The sequence below is a fragment of the Gambusia affinis genome, linkage group LG14 (genome assembly GCF_019740435.1).
Source record: "Gambusia affinis linkage group LG14, SWU_Gaff_1.0, whole genome shotgun sequence".
NCBI classification, from domain to species: domain Eukaryota; kingdom Metazoa; phylum Chordata; class Actinopteri; order Cyprinodontiformes; family Poeciliidae; genus Gambusia; species Gambusia affinis.
Window position 1 is genome coordinate 24120873 of NC_057881.1, and position 24356 is coordinate 24145228.

Consider the following 24356-nt stretch of genomic DNA (forward strand, 5'->3'; position numbering starts at 1 on the left):
TTCAGTATTCTCACCTCCATCCTGCTTCAGGAAGACCCAAACAAAGAATCCGAATCATTCAGAGGAAGGAATGTCAGGAGATTTTTTCCAGAAAATGTACAAAAACAATTATAATAAAAAAATCAATAACAGACAGACTGAGGGAGAATTGTATCAATGTTTTCTGACAGGCAACTTTGTGGTTAGTGTTGCACATTCCACTTTTATGTTACAGATTTCTCTCATAGATCTAAAAGTGAGGAACTTGTTCATATCTCAAGAGGATGATGATGTTTATGATGGCACCAATGACAAATCTAAGGCAGCCCAGTGATCTGCAAACAGCTCATTTACAATCAGCAGACTGAAGTTCGAGATCCCCAAACGCTTTAAGAGGAGGAATTACCGCAGCTATGCCTGACACACGGGCAGGTAAAAGTGACTTTCTAGCCTCAGTGCGAACTTTAAGACTTCCCAGCAGAATCTCTCTCCGCCATGTCTGCTTTTACCTGTTGGTCGCTCCAGGTTGTCTGCGCAGATCCGGACGGCCAGCATCAGTAGCAGCGCTGCTGAATACATGTCGGCGGGTCGCGAAAGTAGTAAAGGTCCAGTCCGGCTCGTCACAACAAGCAAATCCTAGAGAGGGAAGTGTTGCCGCAGCTTGAGCGGCGGAACGGCGGCTGAAGATAAGTTGTGGGGTGAGCTCCATTCAGGGGGGCAGCCGCCTGCTTCCTCCACAGCCCGCTCTGGGTGCTCTTCATCCGCAGCTGAGGGATTCAAAAAAGCCCCCCCACCCCTCTGACTATTTTTTTTTTTTTTTTTTGACTGTCAGGCGAGGAGTTGGGACGCAGAAATGTGAGCCAGCGGCGCCTCCATGTGGCGAAACTGCACACACTGCTAAAGCCACAAGTTTACATACACCAACAAAAAACAAAACTAAACAAAACAACAACAAAAACACCATTATTTTCTCACAATCTGAAGTTAAATCTCTCATGTTTTTAGCTCGCTTAGAATGAACCTAAATTATTTCTGTTTGCTAACAGCCACAATAATGAGAGAAATAATATGGCGGACATGTATATTAACGTCTTCAAGATCAGAAGTTTACATACAGAATGATTACTGTCTCTTTAAACAATAAGAGAAAGCGCGAATGATGACGTCATGACTCGTACCCTTTGACAGGTTAACTGACATTTTAAATTGCATTATGCAGGCGCTAAAACATTGAATTTAGACGCTTTTTTTAGCAAGTAAATGTCTTTTGTTATTTTCCATAATTCAAATCTACAATCACCCAAGTTGCAGATTTCTATGACTTAAATATTTCCTTTTATATTTCTTTGCAGGCAGAGTGGAGTGGGACGATGATTTATTAGGTTCCATTCATTGAGCGTACCTTTGGGATGCTTAAAACACCGTAGCGCTGCTTCTTTCTGTGGGTAAATTACCTTCCTGGTGAAACTTGGTCTTGATGTTACGTAATCATACACAAAACATAAATATTGGGTCAACAGCTTCAAAAATGGGGAGGTCTTGTAGCCGGGTCTTTAAAGAAATGAATATAGTTTTCTCAAATCTCTACTTTGGTCGAAGTTTTAATGAATAATTATTTGTAGTTTCATTCTTTGGAGTATTGGGAAAGGTGATGTTAACTACTTTTAGACTGACCCGTAAATGTTGGAATGATTAACGATTCATTTTGAGATAACTGTATCAAAATCACAAGTTGTCATGGGTTTTTTTTTTCAGTCATCAAAATCATGGTAAGAGAATTCAAAAATAATTTACTGATCTACAGCATTTTATAATTTCATCTTGTAACATCGTGGAGAATCTTAATCAAAGGAAATGTCTACAAAAATCACATAACTCTAAATTCATATCAATACATCTGACTAACTAGAAGGGATCATTTTAATTTCTGACTTTGACAAGCAGAAGCAGACTTCATCATCTCTATCTGCCAAGCAGAATCCAGTGGAAAAGTTTCCAAAATGGAACAATCAGAAATTACCCTGATGAATCACAATTTTCTCCAGAAACTATAGGAGAAAATGGTGGGGGGGGGGGGGGGGGGGGTTTTACATTAGAATAATTAAGAAAAGAAGAAAATATACCTTACTATACAGTAGTCAAATAGTGGTAAGATGATATATAGTTTTTCTGTTAACAATTCAGCTACATTCTTCTGCTACCACAATCATAGTATTATAAGTGTTTTCATAATTAATAAAATATATATCCATGATAACTTCATAAATGCATGACTGCCATTGCAGACAGAAAAAAAGTACATTTCCATGAAAACAATCTGGAAATTTTAAATTAATCTCATAAATTGTCTAGAAAAAAAAAGAGAAAACTTCTGAGTTTCAAGTCAAAAATTTATTTTCTATAGAAAGTGATAAATCTCAAAACTTCTGAGTTTTTTTCTAACATTCTTTTGATTTTTGAAGCTGAGAGATTTCCTATAATCTTTTCTTGACAATTTCTGAGATTTTGGCTGAAATGTATTCCCCCTTTTTTTCTATCTACAAAGGCTCTAATACGCCACTGTGTCTCTCTTCAAGAGCCTTTTAGCAGTGGGTCACACAGCAAAACATTCCAGTTCTGCAGGAGAAGAGAAATAATTTAACACTCAATGCCTGTACAAGCCCTGGGTGAAGGGAACGTCAGCCATGCTGAGTTTTCTGCATAAACACAGATCTAAACTGAAAACAACTTGAAGAGACAGATGCAATAAAGACGCTAGCAATGAATCTGTAAGAAGCTAATGCTAGGAGTCAACTAATCAAAGCTAACATTCTGGATGCAATTCAGTCTGAGGGTATCTCACTATTTGCAGATGATGGGATTATTTTTATTGGGGGGAGAAATACAGAAATTCCTAAAGGAATTACACAATGTAGAATGTTGTGTATTGCACTAGGGATTTAGATTTTCACCATCCAAAGAAAAGATTGTCTCTACAAATACAAAATCAAATCTTCATACTTATCTCAATTGCATGAAAGTACGATTTTAGCCTGCAATATAGTGTATTATAGGCTAAAATGGCCAAATATGATCTCAAAAGATCACAATGAACATCTTCCTCTTCAGATTGTTCTTTGCATCACACTGTGTGGTGAACACATGGTACACTCTGGTGGCGAAACACACAAACAACACTTTCAGTTTGCTTCTTTCTTTTAATCTGATATTAAAACACATTACAAATTCAGTATGCAAATGCTCTCATTTGTTAAATTAAATTATTGAACAGGTCTTTGTTGGTGCAAGCTGTAGCAAAGAACTTAAATTAATTCATCCACATCAAACAGCCCAAACCTCTACAGCTTGAAAACTAATAAATATATCAGTAATTTACAGACAAATCAGACATCAGGCATGTTCGTTCTTTCAGTTTCTAACCTTACTGTTGGGCCTTGAGCACAGACAGTTTATCACACTGAGAGGAGCGAAAGATCGGGAGCAGGTGAGGAAACCACTGTGGGCCCGGTGAGGAGATCAGCCTGTGAAGACAAAAACACTTGGGACGCCCCAAGAAACAGGGCCACATTCTGAAGAAATGTCTACATCGTCCAAAAGTCCTTAAAGACATCACACAGTGCAAAAAAAAAAAAAACAACGGAACCTGGCTGAAAACCCCACATGAAACAAGGCGGTTCACCAACACCAACACTGTTCTTGGTAATAAGTCCTATAGAGAGCAGAGAGAGAGGCACCCTGCTGGGCTAACATGTAGAGCAGTAGTGCACAAAGTCGGCCCTCGAGGGCCAGCATCCTGCATATTTCAGTTCTCTCCCTCATGGTAGTGACAACCTTCTCACCAAGTCAATTTTCTTCTTAGACCTTCTAATGGGCCATCATTTGATGCAGGAGTGTTAAACCAGGGAGAGAACTAAAACATCAAGATGCCGGCCCTCCAGGACCCACTTTGGGCACCACTGATGTAGAGTCACCTCCAATCTTCTGCTTGTTCACACGTCTGATTCAGGACAACTTGGTTCTCATCTTAATGTTTGACATTTTTAATCAGAAAGAAACAATTTCTTGGTTCCATCAGAAGTGGGACAAAAGTTATTGGATGGTTGCTGAAGCATCCAACAGTGAGTGAAGATCAGGGGACTCCTAGTGGACGTCAGACAGCACTACAACAACTCGATGGAGTTTGAAAAGGGTCACATTTTGGGCTCTAATCTGGACCCTTGTGCAGCTGCCCAGATTCTAGGCCCAACAGGTATTGCAGTAGCCAGATGTTGAAGCCCACATGTGGGTTTATCTAAATGGGATAGAGGTCTTTATTTGCAATAAACCAATAAAAAAAATTTTAGACTTTGCCGTTTTAAACAGTAAAACTGATCAGAGTTGAGGGCTCAAACATCTAACAAAGTCAAATCAAAACAACAGACCTCCATAGGATTCTGTTAGATCACTGTTCTAGCATAAGAACCAAGTTGCAATGAACCAGACTCATACTTTAGATTAACAAACCCAAACATTGAGCTCCTTTTAGCTGTGAAATTAAAATCTGTTGCAGAGTGTTTCAAACACACAGCAGTGAGGGTGACCAGAGAGTCCATCCTGGCCTTATTTGGCCTTGTTGTCATCCTGAGTATTTTCCTCTATCACCACAATCTGCACCCCTGATAGCTGTCCGCTAGCATCCAGCTGCAGCCCCTGAACAGCCTGAGTCTGTGCCTCCTGCAACTGGCACTGCGTGTCCTCTGCGTCTGCCGCCATGGTTACCTCGATCCCGCTCTGGACCACCATGGTGGTGGCGTCCCTGCCCGGCTCCTCGGCCAGCTGCAGCTCCATCATCCCCACCGTTTGCTCTACGGGGGTGGGGTTGATCTCGATGACTGTGTGTTCCTGGCCGGCTTCCATGTCCCCTTGCATCACCTCCTGCTGCACCAGCATGGTGCCGTCCACCACTTGACCTTCGATGGGGACCATCTCTGCGCCGCCGGCGTGCTGGCTCAGGTGCACCAGCTCCACAGGGCTCATCACCGTACCAAGCTGGCTGGAGTCTTGAACCGCAGTGGCGCCTACCAGTGTGAGGCCCGAGGAAGGGTGCAAAGTGATGGCATCTCCCTTTCCATCTCCTGTCACCATGTAGCGAGTGAAGAGCTGGGAGCCGGCAGGGAGCAGGGTGACCGTGTTGGAGGACTGGGCTAAGGAGGCGATGGGCAGCCCTGCCACGGTGAACGGCTGGCCAACAGAGGACAGGGAGATGGGGGAGAGTACAGTGAACTGCTGGGGCTGCAGGGTGGCCTGCTGGCTGATGGGGGACGTCAGGAGGGTGGTGGTGGAGGCCGGCCTGTGGAGGCGGGGACGCTTGGTTGGACGCTTAGCGATGGCTTTGCTTTTGGCCGCTTGAGGGGAGGAGAGCAGCGCTCGCACCTGCTGCTGCTTTTTTTGTTCTTCCAACTGAACTTCCAGGTCTGCAGAAACATAAGTTCAGCTTTGTTAGCTTACCCTCTTATATCAGGACACATCTGACATTCGACAAATCTCAATAACATATTTGGTAATATGTTAAAAACCATCCATATATCACTTACATTTGGTGTCAAAGTAAAAGCACTAAACACTGTTCGTCACAATCTCCCGGAGACATTTTATTGTTGTATGAAGCCGACTGCCATCTAAAACAAATCTCTCAAGTAGAACTGAATCATCCTCATGTACTTGAAACAACTTACCGTTAAAGGACAACTATTTATCCGCCTCATCTGTGGCCATACTAACTCTCCTTGACATTCACAACAGGCTGTGCCAGCTGCAGCGCAGCAGAGAGTAAGAGGGTGACAGAGAGGTGGGGATGGGCAGCGCCACACGGAGAGGTGATTGACATCACTAAAACCCAGCTCCTTCCTCTGACAGGATGTTTTTAGTTAGCACTGGGAGAAGGTGGAGGAACTCGATTTTTTCTCAGATTATTTGTCTCATACCACAATGTCATGACATTTCAACAAATATTTAAAAAAGTATTTTTTATAAAAGTTTTATGCCTTGATAAAGTCTTTGGCAGTTTTCTGGCTGTACTCACTGGTGAGGGTGCTGAGGATCTGCTCCTGGCTGGGGTCCGTCTGCTGTTTCCTCCTCTCCAGAATCTTCTTGACCGAGTCCAGCAGGCCGAAGACTTGGGCAAGGTTACTGAGTACAGCCACCTCTACCAGACAGGAATCTGGGATCAGTGTGGCAACCAATCAAAGGGTCACTTGGTCAGTCAGAAAGGAGGAACAACTTAAGCTGCTGTATCCAGTAAATCCACTATTTGCTCATTACTGCTATAAAATCTATATTTGAAAGCATCAGAAAATGTTTTCCAACAGCAGCAGAGTTTGTTCTTTCTTTCAGATAATTTCATACATTTCAGAGCAGAGCAGCCCCTACAGGCTGTCCAGCTTTAGTAAATCAGGGCCCAGCATCCTCACGTTGACGGCCTGATTTCCTACCTGTGTCCTGTAAGGCATTTTGCTCTCTGCGCTGGAGCACGCCGTCCAGCATCTGGATCAGCTCCGTGTTTATGTTGGTCACCACTTCCCCCAGTAGGCCCACGTCAGCAATGCCCTTCCAGAAATTCAGCGTGTCCTCTGTGGACAAGCAGGAAGGCCTCAGTCAGATAAGTGCCAATTGATTCAGATAGAAACAGTGCTGACATTTCCTCTGTTGTAACAGAGATCAGTTCATGTTGGATCATTGTGACCTGAGATCTCACTGGATCCCTTCTTATCTCCAGACTCCATGGAGGTGGAGCTCCAGTCCAACTTCCTGCCCATTATCTCGGCTCGATCGTCAGTCACCATCCCGCCGTTACCCAGGACCGTCTGAACTGCGGGTCACACAGGACAGCACACACTGGACATATTACAGACAGGCAGGCAGCAATCATTAATGGAAGAAAACACCTAGCAGTTCTTGTTTTGTTGGAATATTAGAGGGTAAGTATGTCAATCGGACTGGGGTGAAGGCTCCTCTTACATTAAAGCCACAATAGTTTACATTAAAGCTGCAACTTTAATGTAACTTTTATTTAAAAAAAATATATATATATACATATATATATATATATATTATTAACCATTTGTTGAAACTGTCACCATGTCGTCACAGGAAGGTATGAGACAGATAATCTGTGAAAATCTCCCAGTGCTCCATGTCGCTGCATAGCCCCTACTGATCCTCCCCTCCTTCCTCTCTACTAGCACAGCCACGTTGTGAATGCTAAGGCTAGTTAGCATGGCCAGCAATGACACTAAATAAATGGTTTTCCTGTAACTCTAACTTGTTTCTCTGCCATTAGCAGGAGTAAATGAAGTTGATTGACAGTGATTAGACCCTCCTCTGATTGGTTGTTTTTGGTCAGGAGCAGTGACATGAAGCTGAAGCGACCATTATGGAGTGACTTTTACACTTAACACCACATCACTTCTAGAGCAACAATTAACTTTTAAACTGAAGCAAACTTCCTGAATAATTGTTAAATATGCAAATAAACTACAGCGGTTTGTTAAATCTGAGCCTTCTCACCCTGAGAGGATGTGGGCGAAGTAAGGCCGGTACTGTCCGGAGGGAAGCGAGTGTTGTTGATTAATAGGTCAAACTTGGTACTGCGACATGTGTTGGTACACAAGGTGCTGTGCTGATAGAAGTCCAGCTGACCTGAATCCATCATTTTCCTGCAGGGTACAAACAGAGAACGCTTAAAGAACAAGGAAACAGTCTCTCCTCTGAGCTTGTCATTTTCAATGCACAAGTCATATGTGAGCTTGCTCTAAATGCAACAACAGAAAAAGCCAGACAATAAGGTACCCATGCTGTGTTGTATCACCTGTTTTCTGACCCTTTGCCCTCACCTTAGCATGACTCCCCCCATCCTGATGGCTCTCTTCCAGTCCTTCAGAGTGGCTTTTCCAGATAGGTGCACAAACTGCTTTGGACTGATCAACTGGTCTTCATACTGCAGAAAACAGCAGTACAACAGTTAACATGCTATAGATTATGAGCTAATTTTAGTTATAAACTGTTAGCTTACTAGATCCAATCAGTTAATAGTAGTCAACAGACTTGTGATAGCTCACATGCTTAAGTTAGCATTTTAGCTAACACTAGCATTTTAACTGATTTTAGTTTACGTATAGCTGTTAGCATTCTAAATTGACTATGTTAATTTAAGTCAGCAGGCTAGTGACAGCCTACATGCTACTGTCAGCATTTGAGCTAATAGTAGAACTTAGCTGTCATGATTAGAATCAGTTAATGATAGTCAACATGCTAGTGATTGCCGACATGCTTATGTTATCATTTTAGCTAATATTAGCATTTGAATTTATTTTATTTTACATATAGCTGCAGACACATTAGATTGACTAAGTTAATAGGTTACATGCTAATGTCAGTATTTTAGCCAACACTAGCATTTTAACTAATTTTTGTTTACATATTGTTTGCATACTAGATAGATCAAGTTAATGTAAGTCAAAAGGATAGTAAGCAGCATTTGAGTTGACAGAATTTTAACTTAAAAAGTGAAGCATGCATACTGAACGGAATACGTTTATGTGAGCCAACAGTATTTGCTAAAGCAATCACTGTTGCTAAAGCAATCATATCCCACATGCTAACATTAAAATTTTATCTCATTTTGGTGACTTTTCAGAATTTTACAGCACTAGACTTCAATATACCTTAACACATTTCACGTTGATTCCAGGGCACACAAATTTTTTCACAAGCAACACAGCTTTACAGTCCCCACAGGTTATAGGACAGCCAATTTCAACATCATCCCCCTCTGTCTGCTCTGTAAGAAAGAAACAAACTTTTAGAGACAAAAACATCTATGCTATTTTTCCTGGACATTAATTATTTTGACAGCCTCTCACCTGATTGAGCTTCTACAGCCATAACAGCTGCGTCTGTTTCAGCTGACTCATCGCTACAGAAGAAGACAATTCACATATCTTCACTTTGGAACACAGTATCATAACCAACTTGTGCATGTTGACGGCTTTAAGGCAGTCAATAGTTCTGGAATGTAGATTTCGTAAGAATCCTGGTTGTAGTACATACCCAGTGCTGATAGGCTGAAGCTGCAGGATGACCTGAGTCTTATTGGGGTCATCTGAATCACCGTCATCCTCATTCTTCACCATCACCATGTCCCCCACAGACACCGTCACCTCATTTGTGTTGGCCATTGCTCTCACAACAGAACACTAGAGTGGGTGGCAGCATTTGTGCAACATCTGTAATGGAGGCACAACATACAGTATACACTTTACTCAGTCATCCATGTTGAAATCCAGACTTGGGTCTTCAAGATGCTGGTTGTTCTCTACTGTTGTCTACTCAGATTACATTATAAAGATATGAACTCTTTGTTACTGAGGTGGTTTCTGAAGGCAGCTGGTTGCACTGACAGGTCTCAGCAAAACGGGATCTGAAACACACTTTAGGCATGTACTAAAATGCAAAGTCCAGATTGAGAATCTATGTCAAGGATTGAAAAGAAATGTTGACAGATAATCTCTATCCAATTTAACCAAGCTTGAAGTTTTTTTGCAAAAAGATTGAATCCAATTTACTCAAATGTGCAAATTTCTGAAACATTCTAACTCAAAGGCCTGCTGCTGTTTCCTCAACAAAGAACTTTAAAACAAACAAACAAAAAAACACTAATTGGGTAGGTCATAAAAATGCCAATAAATACTGCGAAGTTTATGGTTGTAAGATGATAAAACTTTGAAAGGTTCAAGCGATATGAATATTACCATATGAATGTACTCTCAAATCTTAAAGTTTGATCAATAACTATCAAAAATATAATGGGTAGCTTTTGAATGTTTATATTTATTAATTACAGTGAAATTAACAGTAGTTTAAATCCATATAAATGTATTGCTCCTAGGAATAATTCAACCACCTTGAAAATCAAGTTGAGCCAATCAACATCCTAGTTAACAAGGATGTTGCTAGCATCTTGTTAGCATCTTAAATGTTTAGGTTTTTCTGGGCTTTTTAATGTTTTATTTGAACTCCTCTTTTTCCAGGGCAAAAGGACAAAATTCCAACAATTATTAGAACGTTTCGTGTTCTAACTCATTTGTGTGTTCCCCCCTAATCTGCACAGGCTACTTTTAGGAATTCGGAGGTAGTCTAGGTTATTGTTCAATCCAACAGCCTCGCAGCATGATACTGCCACTCCCGTGCAAGACAGCTGGTAGTGTTCTGAGGTTTGAAAGCTTCACGTTGACTCCTCCATAAATACTTTCACAAAGTCTGTGTCGCCTTTCCCTAAAACCGTCCTTTAGGAGATATTAGTTGTGACGTTTTTGAGTAAATGTGTGAAGACTGTTCGGCTGGCACAAAATGAGGTCATAGCTTCTAATACTAAAAGCGTAATATTTCCCGAGTATAGTTTCATATTGTCCATGTTAGGGCTGTTTAAACCAAAGGACAAGATGTTAGATAGCGATATTCTGCATTTACCTTTAAAACTTTAACATGTCAGTTTGAACGCGCGTGGGTAGTGGGTTCTCCACGCGCAGCGGGGGGTGGGGGTTAAAAAACCGCAGTTTAGCTATAAGTGAGGGGAAATTTGACTATTTTCGTTCAATTTCCAAGGCCACACGACACCTAAAACTATCCGTTCTAGTTAAATATTAAGACTTGTGTCTCCAGGAGTCGGGCTGTCATCGCCTCAAAAGTAAACCAAAATGTGAGTTTTAGAACCACCGAGCTACACAGTCTCGGTTTGGTGGTAGCCATTACAGCTAATGCAGCAGCGTCGTTTCATATGTAGGAAGCTGGACAATACTACAGAACTCCATCGTCCGAGACGGGTAAACCTTTGCATTTAAAGTGTGACGGCTACGTGCCGCTTGTCTATGAACCGTACGTCCCCTCGTAACTCTGCATTTTAACTCTCCGCTCCCCCTCAAAATGACGTCTCCCTGTGCGGCGGCACGTACAGCAAACAACGGCACGGCGACGGCGGCGTTGCCCCTCCATTCTGCGCGAGGCTGGCTGACTGAACCCCTTCCGCCAGTTAAGCTAACCTCTGCGGCTAAAAATCACCGTTTGTGTCGCTGGAACAATGTTACTCTGCAGTGATATATATTAAAATTCACATTGTGGAAAAAGGCCCGTCCTTACCGTTTTATGAAGACAAACACATCCCTAGATTGTGGGGAGCTTCGGCGCATGCGTACTTGACTGTTGTAGCCGTACTTCCTGCTAAACAGCGCTCGCCCTGTTTTAAGCTTACTTGCGAGAGGCAACAATGTCAGAAATTTACTTGATCAGACGGGACTGAACGGCTCTCACAATATATCACATTCAGGCAAATGAGCAGATTGACATCAGTGATCTGTTACGTTTTATACCCTTATTTACGGGATTGTGTCACAGTCACACTCTACAGGTTCCGATGAAACCATTGATGTCATACGCAACAGAAGTAAGCCTAAACGTGTTAGCACTGTATCACATCACATCACCATATAAAGTAGCTCAGCATGAACTTTTCATGACTTCTAAGGAGTGTTTTCTTCACATAGAGTGTGGAGGCGCCGGAACAAATGGTTACCAGCAGCCTCAGATTTGAAAAATTATGCTTCCGAAATCTCTTGATGGCGATTCCGCAAAGAGAATGAGACTCCCTCACCCTCCCTGTGTCAATCACGACAGAAGCCCTTTTTAACGTGAACTCACGCAGGACCACGTGTATATGATCACTGGGATTATCTGTCTCACTAAGAGTTTCGGTGTTACCACTGCCGTGAACATAGCTAATCAGGAAAATTGGTGGTGCCTCACAGCGTTAATAGAACTACTAGTTATCTGGTTTAATGTTATAATAAATGTCGATACTATATATGTTTTCTATTTCTACAGCAAAGTAAACTATTCGAAACGCATGATGGGTAAAGAAAGGGCGTGACCCTTTTCACTCTTGATATGCTATTGGTTGTGTTCGGCCGACGCAGTGTTTAGATGAATTTATAAAAAAATAAATCTTTAAAACGACTGTTAAAAAGTGACTATCGTCATGAAAGGAAATTTTCAGAATTGTAGGAGTTGTTATACTTTCACTCGTTTCAGTGGCAGGGAATACAATAACTAAACATGATCAAAAATACTAAGGTCTTAAAATCCTTCAAATTTAACTTAGTTTATTCTTAGTCAATCATGACTGGACAAAACAACAAGGTGTGACCCGGTTTAAATACAGAAAAATGTTCACTAACATAGAGACTATTCCTCACTCACCCTCCACTGGAATAAACACAAAATGTTTTCATAATATTAGGAAGGAATACCGTATTTGTGATCTGTGATTTAAAAAGTGATTCATAATCACTCAGAAGCAAAATGCCCTCCTGTTTATCCTGTATTTTTTTCCAATCCAATTCAGCACCAATTCTCAGACATTATACCTTTCTAATTTATAAAACAGCATTTTGTGATTGATTGGGTTGAAAAAGTATGTTGAAACTGCGTCTTTATTTTAACTGAGGATACAGCATCTGTAAAATCTATTCACCTTCTTTAATGTTTTACCCTTTTTATCGCTTTCACAAATCAATTGTGAAAAAAAAGAAAATCATTCATTAATGTCAAAGTTAAAACAGATTTCTACATAAAAAGGACAAATAAAAATATTAAATGAAATGTAACATAAAATATGTGATTGCATCTATAGACATTTTCATTCACATAAAAAAAACACAGCACAATGAATTGCTCTGGCCTCAGGCCAGGGATAAACGAGGAGTCTGTGGAGCTACAGAAATGAGGAATTCAAACCTAAGCATTGCTGATCTACTTTATATAAACCATAAGTGAATGGTTTACATATCAAAAGGAAGAAGTTTAAAGCATGATATGTCCACTTCAGGTTATTTTGTGAAGAGAAATTTGAAAGATTTGTGGGCATTCAAAGCTGGTTAAGATACATCCTTAAAAGACTTGCAGCAGTAATTGCAGCAAAAAGTTGTTTAGTATTGATGGTGCTGGATCAATTCCAACAGAATACACTATAGGTTGTGGTCATAACGTAACAGAATCAGAAAAGGTTCAGTGTGTATGAATACTTTTGTAAGCCACAATATCATATGAATTATATATATGTATATATATGAATAGAATAGAGTTGAATCACATAGTTTAATAAGAATGGTAACCCCTACATACACAAAGTCCAGTTTTCACATCAGATGACTTGTGTAGTTTGTCCACTGGACAGACCAAGTGGAAATTAAAAGGCAGTGCAGCAGCTACAACACATCGCCGATATTGCTTGACCTGTAGACTGAGATGTATACCAGTATTGGGCAAGGTTAGGGTTTGGATTAGACCACTCAAGTTAACAAATTCCAACAGACTGAAATGTAAACTCATATGTATGTGAGTGTTAGTGATGGTGGGTGTAGGAGAGCTCCAAGTAACCAGTCCAAATATGATATATTGAACATCTATTTATTTATTCTTTTATGAGTCATTGAGATTACATCACCCCAAAAAAATCTTTTAAGTGACAAATTTAAAAAAAAAAGTCAAGTCATGAATTCTAGCCTCTGAAGAGTTTATGTGATTTAGTTCCACCAGTCCATTTTCTTTATGAAAAGTGATTTAGACCAAACAGTTTGTACAACATATGAGAATCTTAACACTTTCTCTTCTTAAAAGCCTTGTGGAAACTGAAAATAAAGTTTGGTGACTAATTAAGATACACGTGATCATTACCAGAAAAAACCAACAACTTTAAAATAAAGTGACATGATAGAATCTGAGAAAATACTCCTAGCTAACAGCTGTGCTAAACTAGCCTTAGCAAATTCTGACTGAGACACTTTCTTGTTCTCACTTCCTTAACTGATTCCTCAGCTAGTAGTTATACAGTTAATACGATTGCTGAATCCAAGCTGATCTTAAAATAATTATGAATATGTATATGTAGCCTAATCAGTTTAAAAATGAGGTGTAGTTCAAAACCTAACTGAGACTGAGCATAAATGCTGCTATGTGAGGCTGCCTCTAGCTCTAGATTCAACCCCCACACATATGTATGAGTGGCAACAATATTCTCCGATCACACTTCAAAGCCAAACATGCAGATTTCTGTAAAAACATAACTTCTTTTTACACATTACCTGATAAGAGAAGCTCGGTTTGTAGTGGAAAGTGACAATGATATGCATCGCCTACATCACACCTAATGTAATATACGACTTGAGACATTATTTTTAATATTACTCTTAGTTGATTGGTGGCTAAAGAGGCATTTGATTAAAAAATTAAGTCTTTCACAAATAACATTTGATCATTCTTCAGTGAAAAAGGCGGCCATCTTTATCTGCTCTGGTTAATAAATTGAGCAGTTGGGTAAAGAGAGCAGTAGTCTGAAATGATGGATTCAGTAAAGAATGGCAACATGTTTTTCATTATGTGCAGTTTGACCCTGTATAAAGGAGGAGACAAGGGAAAAGGTAATAACTGGGGAAAGTCAGAAATACTCATTTAAATGGAATCTATCAAGGCAAAGAACCTGTAAGATAAAGTCTTCTTGTGCACTCAGAACATATTATACTGTATATAATATACATGAACAAAAATATATAGAAAAGTGAATTTGAGTGTAAGAGTAAAAAATAAAAAGATGCTGCCGACGTAGCATACTATCTTCCTCATCTTACACTGTGCTATAACATATATTGTATGCTGAATTAACTAAATATTCTATATTATAGAACAGAATAAATGTCTGGCAATCTTGTGTTTGGTGGAGAAAGTTTAGGAAAGATGATTGAATTCCCGAGTTAAGAGTTCTGGGTTATCAGGCTGTTTATTTAAAACCTCTTTAGTCCAGAAGAAATTCTCAAACCTGGGAAGGCTGCATGTCACGTTTGCAGCTGCAGCTTTGTTGTAATTACATTTCACTCTTCGCTGAACATAGGATTGTAGAAGGAAGTGTGCTGTTTAAATTAGTTTTGAGTGTTGGGTTACTTTTAGGGGTGCACTGATTGTAGTTTTCTGGCTGATCGCAGATTGCCAATCTTTAAGAAACCTGACCTGGCCATTCCGATTGTGGCCGATACCAATTTTTTTGTCTGAAATGTTGCCCAATATAGCAAGAAAGTCACTGATTTGTCGCTGAACAGTAGAGTAACTATTCTTAACTATTCTGTAAACATGCAGACATAATCTGGTGGGCCAGTCTGTCAGTCAAACCTCTCATTAGACCTTTAACCGAGGTAGATAAGATCAGTGGATAAAATCAGCTTCAGATATAAGTATCAGCCGATCACTGATCTCCAAAAATGAGGGAGATCAGGGCTGAGTTATTGGTACACCCCTAGTAACTTTAAAAAGTAAGTAGATATACTTTAGAAGATAATTTAGAAATCCCAACAAAAAAGTGTTTTCTCTACAATTAAGGTGCAAAAATCATTTTCCTTCTTGACTTATAAGACATAGTTTGGTTTTTGAGAATTCTGAGAATATATTAATAGTAACAATTTTAAATGTTGATGAAACATTTAACTTTTTTCCCTTGCAAGATTTAACAAGAAGAATAAGTTCACGTCCCACTATAAGAAAGCTTCTTGTCAGTTTTACCTTGAAGAATTGAAGCAGAAACATCTTACCTGAGCCTCACACACATGGAGAAATAGACCCAGAAGTATACTTAAAGGATACTTCAAAGAGGGAAAGTGACACGTTGCTAGCATACTTATTTGTCATATATCAGAAGTCTGCAAATCAGAAAAAGCAGTAGAAACAACCCTTTTAATTCGGTAACATATTAGTTGGCTGGCTAATATGTTATCTTAAACCTAAAGTTAAAAGAATTGATCCCATAGCAGTCATTGTTAGATAGACCATCAAACTAAAAGGAAGGACACAGTGGATAGACTTCTGTTTGAAAACATGCACCAATCACTTTCAACAGATTGTTTTCTAAACGCAAGCAAGTTCAGAGAATAGCTCAGAATAGCAGTCACTGAAAAAAGACCTGAATGAACCATCAAATATTATCTTAGACATTCTCAAGATATACGTTGATTAAAAAAAATATCTGATGAACATGACATCATTTCAAAAGTCCTGAAAATGATCCAAAACACCGCAGTAACCATGCCAGACCTGCAGGTCGCAGTGCAACACAACCATGACAAGAAACCCAAAACAGAGGAATGAACCTGAACGTCACATGTTGATGTTCTTGATGTTGAGAGTTACGTTAGAGCTGGGGTAATGACGTCGCAGTCTTTAGCAAAATGTTGTTTAGTGGTTATCCACGTGAAAACTCAAAGGTGGCATAAGGTGAAACTCCAGATTGGAACTGAAAGAACTTTTCAGATCTACAGTTATCGCTGGAAAAATATTGTTCTTATTGGAATGCAAAGCTGAAACAATAGCAGCGTTTTATATACTTTGCGTGATGTTATTCCTGTGTGAAGCGCAGTGGGGTAGAAACTTGCTGTTAGCTTGCTAACTTGCTAACCGGCAAGCTTTTAGCTTGCTAACTTGCTAACCGGCAAGCTTTTAGCTTGCTAACTTGCTAACCGGCAAGCTTTTAGCTTGCTAACTTGCTAACCGGCAAGCTTTTAACTTGCTAACCGGCAAGCTAACACCTGAATATATCAATGTTAATATGTCCTGTATTCACCATAATTAGCTTATATTCACACCTTTTAGTACATGAATTGAGTTTGCTCAGAACTGTGTAGACCCACCCACAGAAGATACCTAATCTCTACGGTGTAAGATGTGACATTTTGTCAACTTGAATGTTGCAAAAGATGTGCTAATTTTATGATGATTGAAAGAACAACCTTAAAAATAAGTAGAGCAAGAAAAGGTTTTGTAGCCATGTAACAAGTGAGAGAGAACAAGTTTCATAGAGGGTGAGAAGGGGAAAAGCCTAACGAGAAATTCAGCCACCAAGTAACATTGCCAGTGCCTCCACTTGGAGAGTTGATGTTACTACACCCTATAAAGCCATTTGCTTTCAACTGTCTTTCGGAAAGGGCTTAAAAGAGAGCTGAAGGAGTTTTTGTTTGAGTTAATTACTCTTGTATTTTTGTAAAATGAAAATGGTTGGAAAATCTGTCAAAAAAGTGTAACCTTCAGTTTTTCCCACTTAGCACAGTGGGTGGGAATAAAAACACCAAACAAGTCTCACAGCAGCTCTTACGATTTTCTTATGATTCCAGTTTCCTCTCAAAGTCATCTGGCAAATTAAATTGTTGCAGTTTTATCAATATTACCCTAAGTTAGTGAACGCTTATAGAAGAACCAAAAAATTAATTAATACATCTACTGTCCATCTTATTACTAGTGTTATTTACAGATGCCTTAAATAGAACCACAAACCTTCAGTACCATGGTCTATCTGTATGTAAACATCTTAACTACAAATATTCTCAGATTTTGATGGTATGCATCTATTTACAAGATAATTAAAGGTTTAAAATCGATTTGGTGTTAGTGCACACAGTTTACAATAACAGGAGGAGCAGCACACTGCTTTACACTTATTGCAGTATGCTGTGTCTCTTTACACTATCAACTCCAACAACTTCTTGTGATCTCTTTGTATGCCATCTCTATAGTTTTTTATTATCTACGAGAATTACAACAGAGTGTAGGCAAAACATTGCACAAACTTTGACAGGTAGACCTTACAATCATAAGTCCGTTTGCTCCTGTACTGAGAGAAGGGCATATGGCTAGGTTCTGTTTTTCACATTGCGTCAGGAGGCTCTGTGCACCTGGTGTTATGCCTCACTATATAGATTCCACCTGCCAATAAGACTGGAATGCACATTTCCTTGCGATAATCTCAGCTCTTAGAGTGATCCAAACAAAGACAAGGGCACAAGTCACAAAGTAAGGAAGGAACAGTGGCTACATCACAGGGTGGTGACTCGGAGTGGTCTGGTTTCTATTGATGGCCGCAAGACGAAGTGAGATCTCAGTGCGATGAGACAGTTTATGAACACATAGTATCAACAGTTAGCAGTGGCAGCCCTTCTCGGGGGAAGCAGTCGCAAGTTCCTCTTCGTCATCACCCGGGTAGAGGACCTTTGCAGTGAGGCCACTTTTAACGCCATCCCAGCCATCACGGGTAACGATCTCCCCCATCTTCATCAGCTCGAAGATATCTCTGGTCAGCAGCTCGAACGCCCGGTCCACATTACTGTTGCACTTAGCCGACGTCTCGATGTAGCGGATTCCCAGATCGGCGGCAAGCTGCTCGGCCTCATCCCGGCTCACCTTGCGGTCCTTGTTGAGGTCGCTCTTGTGGCCGATGAGTATGTAGACCATGTGGTGGGGCAGGATGTGCTCGCTCACCTCCTTATGCCATTCTTTCACATGGTCAAAGGTCTTGCGGTTGGTGAGGTCAAAGACTAGCAGTCCCCCAACAGAGTTGCGGTAGTATGATGTTGTGATAGACCTAGAGAAAAAAGAAATTATTGATAAATCCATAACTCAGAACAAATGTATTCTTCGTCAAAGCACAGCTTATGTATTGGTGTGCTGTAGAAAACGAGTTGCCTTCTTTCACTCCTAAAATGAGTGAAAGAAATTCTGAGAAACTTATTTGAGGTAGGGGGTTAAGGAAAAAAAAAAGTCACGTCCTGTAATAGCCAAATCGAAGTTGTGCAGAATCCACATCAATAGTTTCCTAAGCTCCATTTCTTCAGAGACACACATTTTCTGCACTAGCAATTATGCTTTTAGTGTAGGTCAGAGGTTCTCCAAACAAGTCAAGGACAATCCAATTCAAGGTTTAAGTTCTTGTCAGATCAAGTGTTGAGTCAGGTCTAGAGCTGGTTGAGATCACACTAGTCCCTATCTCAATATTTTACATCATCACAGACAAGCCGTAGGCCAACTCGATTTTGGAAGCCATTTTATAAGGTCTAAATGAAAAAATGTAACCAGGCTGTGTTGTGTGGGTTTCAAAGGAAATTTTTAATCAGCTTTGATAAAGACAGCATGATCTCACTCTGACAAACTATGAAAAATCCAACCTCTAATTAGAGAATGTTTATTCAGTGGGGATAATAACCTATATTAAGAAATAAAATCTTACCCACACTGTCGGTTAATGGAGTTTTTTTTTCTGTATGAAGGTTCTGGCAATGCTTTTTCTGAGAGGATTTTGTGGACTCTGGCTTCTTTTTGTGTCCTTTTCCATTCCACTGGTCTGAAACCAGGTCAATCATATTTACTCCCAGCCGGTCGGGACGGATGCCCTCTCACACTGAGCCTGGTTCTGGTGCTGCTGGAGGTTTCTTCCTATTAAAGGGGAGTTTTTCCTCTCCACTGACACTACGTATGCATGCTCTGTATGAAGGATTGCTGCAGTCAATGACACAACGCTACAGGCTTGTCCAGGAGGAGTGAACGCTACAAGTCGATGACTCGACATAATCTGCTGAGTTTCCTTCGACAAAATTAATTTTACAAATTTGAATAATAAACTGAACTTGATGTCACTGAAAACTAGGATCAGTTGAAATAAATGTACTTGGCTTGTATTCTGACTGTATGATTGGATTGAATTGCCTTTACTTTGTAAAGTACCTTCAGGCAATACTTCTTTTGAACCAGCACATTATAAGGTAAACAAAAATAAAATAAAATTAACATTGAACAAGTCTTTTCTGTTTGTTTGTTTTTTTCTTTTCCCCTGCCGGGGGGTATTTTGTGGGCTCTAGTGTCCCTTATTTGAAAGTAGGCTGACAGGAAAGGGGGAAGGAGACGCATACTTTATGACCTTCAGTCTTTCCTGGTTATCAGGATGCAAAGCAAAAGTAATGTTGTGGTAGAAAAACAAAAAAATGGAGAAAGAAAACAGATTTCAACTGAGACCTCTAGATAATTCAGCAAGAAGCAAACTTGAATGACCCACACAGACACACACCGAGCATCACTACAGAGTGGACACACACCCAAAGTGGGGGTGGATGTAGAATCTAAAGTCTCTACAGGTTGTTATGGAGACACATTGATTTTAAGACAGGGTCACAGTCACGCTATGGCCAGCTGTTAATTCCAGGTAATTGTGCTGCAAGTTTTTCCAGTTGGTTAATTATTTAAATAAAACAACTAAAGCACATTTACTGAGGTAAGAAGTTCATAGCAGTGTGGAGTTCAACTGGGTGAATGCCATCTGTTGTACCATCTGAACTGGCTGTCATGGTAACGCTACATGCGGTATATTCATGATATTTATAGCGATTACCGTGTCAGCATTTCCACAATGTAAGATGGCAGCAGGTGTGTTATACGCTAAATGTAGCACTACTACGGTTCATAGTTTAAGAATGACATCAATACATGGGCCTGTGATATGATGTATGTAGTCTGCTAACAGAAGGAAGTGCAGCACAAACAACATGTTGGGACGCCATCTGGATGAGATGCTATGTTAGCATCAGCCCTTGTTACTGATAACGAGACCAGAGAGTCAGAACCAAGCAGTGGTCTTCAACCCTTCATCTCAAACTGGGCAGGTTGGCATGATAGATAAATATAGTTGACTTCCTGTACACTCATTTGTTCAGCGAATTAATGATATCTACGCATGGATGGATAAGTTCCTTCAATTAAAGGCACATAATGACATTTTATAGCACAATCAAGTAATTCTGTTACTTTCAGGTGTTATAAAAATGCTTCTTCTATATATGACTTAAAGAAATTTTACTTTATAATTTAACACCTTGAAATTGGACATCCTGCTCTTTCTAAAACTCCACCTCATGAAGTCATCACAACATGGCTCCTCTATTAACTCTTTAACAAGATTTTTTTGTATTTTTTTTTATTTCGCTCTGAGAAGTAGCTCCTATAATGAACTCAGCAGATTTGGAGTTCCACTAGGTGTTGCTAATTGCTGCTAGCTAGTCTGAAGGAGCGGAGTGGAGTGGAGGACTCACAGGGAGGACTGTGAGAGTTCTGTGAGACAGAAACTCTGCAGTTCAGAGGAGGAGCGAGCTGCAAAGGCGGGGCTAGGTCCGTTCAGGCCTTTTGCACAGCTGAATGGTTGCCATGGAGATTAAAGAATTTATCAAACATGATGGATGACAGAATAAAATTATAAAATGATGTCAAATAAGTCAGTTTTACATGATACTGTCCCTTTTAAATACAAAGAAGATAGAAGTACATCACTTTGGTGCAAAATATCAAGCACAAACCTTTCTCAGCTCACTGTCTGCTACATGCAGAAATGAAACATGGAATTTGTGATTCAGTTTGGAAATGTGGATGAATCTTCCTGCTGTCGTTCACGTTAAGGTTAACACATTTTCTGTCAAAGGCTGTCTCTGAAAAACTAAGCCATGCATTTATCACAAGTAGGCTGCACTATTGTAACAGTTAATAGAAAACACAGCTGCTGTTCTCACAGGCACTCAGAGATCTGGATGTGTTACTACTGCTGTCCAAACCTTGCACTGGTTACCTCCACGTTTCATATAGAGCACATATACACCATAAAAATACTTCAGATGGGGTTCTTTTTTTAAACAGCCTTAAGAATTGACATTAGTGACTTTTTTGAAAAACAAATAACCCCAATTCTTTTCTAACATGGAATGTTTTCCCCACTGGATTTAATATAATTTCAAGTGAAAGGTTGTATTGTTCTACATTTTTCAGAGTGAAATTTTGCTGCTAAAATAAAAGATGTGTTTATTTTAATCCCCCCTTTTTTTTTTTTAGCAGAGCTGCTATTTTATTCACAGATATGCTAATGCATTTGTGGGTCTAAGCCTAATCTGGACAAAGTCAGACTAGCAGACATCCTGCAGTGGATTCCACTAACCAGCCCCTGCCACCCCCCCAATATTTCCATTTTCTGGCTGTTATATTTTCCAAACACAGGAATAGGTGGAAGTTATTCTCATTTTACAGGTCAATGCTGCTCTGATCCTCACATGTAGAAACTCAAAGGTACATTTCAGAACTGCAGCTTGTTTTGGGAAAAACTGGGAATTTTCTCCAAATATTTGGAGCTTTTTTTTCTGCTAACTCCTGCTTGTCTATAACTAAAACATCTATGTACGGTTGGTTGTTTCAAAGGACTGCACCCAGCTCTTCTGTGTGTGTGTGTGTGTGTGTGTGTGTGTGTGTGTGTGTGTGTGTGTGTGTGTGTGTGTGTGTGTGTGTGTGTGTGTTGTATAACCACACACTATCTACTGTGCGGAAGGAGAGCAGGGCTGGTGTGTGAAAGCATTAGTCCTATAGCAGGAGTGAATCGTGAAGTACAGGATGTGTGATGACCTGCTGAGGTCACAAGGCGAGTATGGGCATGTCCACATGTAGACCACCCAATCAAAACAGCATCTGCTTTTCAAATTCATGTCCAGACGTTCTGGAAATATATTTTGATGAAATTAGGAACATAATTTAGAAAAAAAAAAAAAGATTTGTCTCTATATAATATTAATTACTGGGGAGGGGGAAAAAAAAAGACCTTTTTGTTTCTGGGCTGAACTTTGACAAGAATTTGTCACATTGTAACCAAAGATTTTAGTTTGGTTTATTTAATTTTTATGACACAGTGGAAGGAAAATGAGATGCAGTCTCAACATTCCACTCAAATAGAAATCTTCAGAATTGTGTCTTGCCTTCCTACTCAACCTTCCCAAGAGGAACCTTCCTCTGAACTATCACTCTGAGTTGTCTGCTTCCTGACTCCACCAGCTGTGAACATCTGCAGACTGACCTTTGAACCCATCCTGTCTGAGAACTCCGGCTCAGGCAGATTGGACGGAGAATAAAAATCTTTTTACCAGCGCTGCAACTGATGATTATGTTAGTAACTGATTATGTAGATAAATAATCAATTATCCAGATGAAAAATTGTTAGTTACTGCAGATTTTCTTTTTTCATTTAAGCACTTCAGCCTTTTTAAATTCAATTCAAGGAGTGCATGGAAAGATGCAAATAAACAAATAGTTCAATTTATTTTTTTAAATAAGAAAAAAATCAGTTTTTCCTAAAAATGAATGATTTTTACATTGCAGGTGAAGCTAAAACTGCCAGATGAGGAATTCTGGGAAACAAACAGCCTGAATTCTGTTTTTTCTGGGTAAACTACATTACATAAAAAGAAAAACAAACCAAAAAAAACCCGAGTGGAATCCTTGAGCGGAGTGAAGCCTGATGTGAAACACCTTCAAAAGAAATAAGCAGATCTAAGAGCGGAGCTGCTTCTTAAAAAGAGTCATTTCTGTCCGACATCCCAGCAAGCATCACAAGCAGCAACAGCTGGCTGACTGCTGCAATAGTTACACAAATCTAGATTAGCTCTGACTTTGGCGTTGCCCTGGAGACCATGGGACGGGCTGATGGGGATTCAACCCGCGGCCTAAATAGCAGCAGACTCCCCATCATCCACGAATGAAATGCTGCGTGTCTGCTGCTGCTCCCCCGGCCGGGCCGTCTGTCCTCTCAGCCTCGTTACGATTCTCCACACCGAGGCAGAGGGACGGTCTGGGTGAAAACATGAGCACACAGGGCGAGCTGCCTCACACAGGCCCGCATTATCGAACCTAAACCTGGCCCACGATGGCTGCTGCGCCTCGGCTCAGCATTCACATCAGATCTGATCCCTGTCGTACCTGAACCGCTCCTGTCCGGCCGTGTCCCAGAGCTGCAGCTTGATTTTCACCCCGGGCTCGATGTCCAGCGAGCGGGCGTAGAAATCCACCCCGACCGTGGGATCCGCCACGTCGCTGTAAATCCCGTCCGTGAAGCGCTTCAGCAGCGACGACTTCCCCACAGTGGAGTCCCCCAGCAGGATGATTCGGAACTGGTATTGCCACAAAGTATCCATGGCATGACTAGAGGCAGAGATGCGGCGGTGGAGGAGGCGTTGTGTGTGTGTGTGTGTATTTGTGTGTGTGTGTCGGGTGGAGGAGGATGCTGGGTGGGAAACAAAGCCGTGTGTTTTCCACGGAGCCCCGGCTGCTGCTGCTGCTGCTGAGCGGCCCCAGCAGTCATGTGACAGCGTTACCTCTGCTCCACTCCACAGACACAGACCGGAAACAGGAGCAGGAACGGAACGGGCCAGGCGGCTTGTTAACAAAGCGTATTAGTGGAGTATTAACCAGCTGCAGCCTTTATGTGAAGCCTGTAGCATGATGCTAACACTGTTTTATCTTTATTCCCTCTCTGCTAGTAAACCAAAGGTCTGAGCTCAGAGCCGGAGCTGTCCGCGGTCCTGAAGACTGATGTCACCCCCAGATTAAAACTGCTGTGGTGGTCACGTGCTGATCGAACTATTATTGGCAATAAAAACCGTGTACTGCTGTGTTTTATACTTATTTTT

At 40.5% G+C, this 24356-nt stretch overlaps 3 protein-coding genes and 1 non-coding gene across 11 annotated transcripts in view; all 4 read right to left on the reverse strand.

Moving 5' to 3' along the window:
* The window catches only part of ptprua (protein tyrosine phosphatase receptor type Ua), a 176631-nt gene extending 175852 nt beyond the window's left edge, over window positions 1–779 (reverse strand). For 3 of the 4 annotated variants that reach the window (XM_044137967.1, XM_044137966.1, XM_044137965.1), the window contains exon 1: window positions 489–757. In XM_044137967.1, coding sequence (XP_043993902.1) covers window positions 489–558 — 70 coding nt within the window. In that variant the 5' untranslated portion in view covers window positions 559–757. Of the gene's footprint in view, window positions 1–488 lie in introns of all 4 variants that reach the window. The other variant, XM_044137964.1, reaches the window with a different exon arrangement.
* A 2377-nt stretch (window positions 780–3156) lies between these two features.
* Window positions 3157–11664, reverse strand: gmeb1 (glucocorticoid modulatory element binding protein 1). 5 transcript variants are annotated; one of them, XM_044138362.1, is made up of 10 exons: window positions 11152–11664; window positions 9067–9242; window positions 8880–8932; window positions 8682–8797; window positions 7851–7954; window positions 7525–7673; window positions 6701–6826; window positions 6450–6587; window positions 6041–6163; window positions 3157–5432 (listed from the first exon to the last, which is right to left on the reverse strand). In XM_044138362.1, the coding sequence occupies exons 2-10, from the start codon at window positions 9192–9194 to the stop codon at window positions 4579–4581; spliced, it is 1791 nt and encodes a 596-aa protein (XP_043994297.1). In that variant the 5' UTR covers window positions 9195–9242; window positions 11152–11664; the 3' UTR covers window positions 3157–4578. The 5 variants fall into 5 exon arrangements, with proteins under 5 accessions (XP_043994297.1, XP_043994294.1, XP_043994295.1 ...); XM_044138359.1 differs by having other exon boundaries at window positions 6041–6178; XM_044138360.1 differs by lacking the exon at window positions 11152–11664 and adding an exon at window positions 10968–11077 and having other exon boundaries at window positions 6041–6178.
* LOC122844289 lies at window positions 11561–11696 on the reverse strand. The gene has a single exon (XR_006372851.1). It is a non-coding gene; the product is annotated as a U11 spliceosomal RNA (small nuclear RNA).
* Window positions 11697–13457: 1761 nt separating this feature from the next.
* rab42a (RAB42, member RAS oncogene family a) lies at window positions 13458–24093 on the reverse strand. Its single transcript, XM_044138346.1, has 2 exons — window positions 23647–24093; window positions 13458–18460 (listed from the first exon to the last, which is right to left on the reverse strand). Exons 1-2 carry the CDS (start codon window positions 23859–23861, stop codon window positions 18019–18021), a joined length of 657 nt encoding a protein of 218 aa, XP_043994281.1. The 5' UTR covers window positions 23862–24093; the 3' UTR covers window positions 13458–18018.
* Between the last annotated feature and the right edge of the window lie 263 nt (window positions 24094–24356).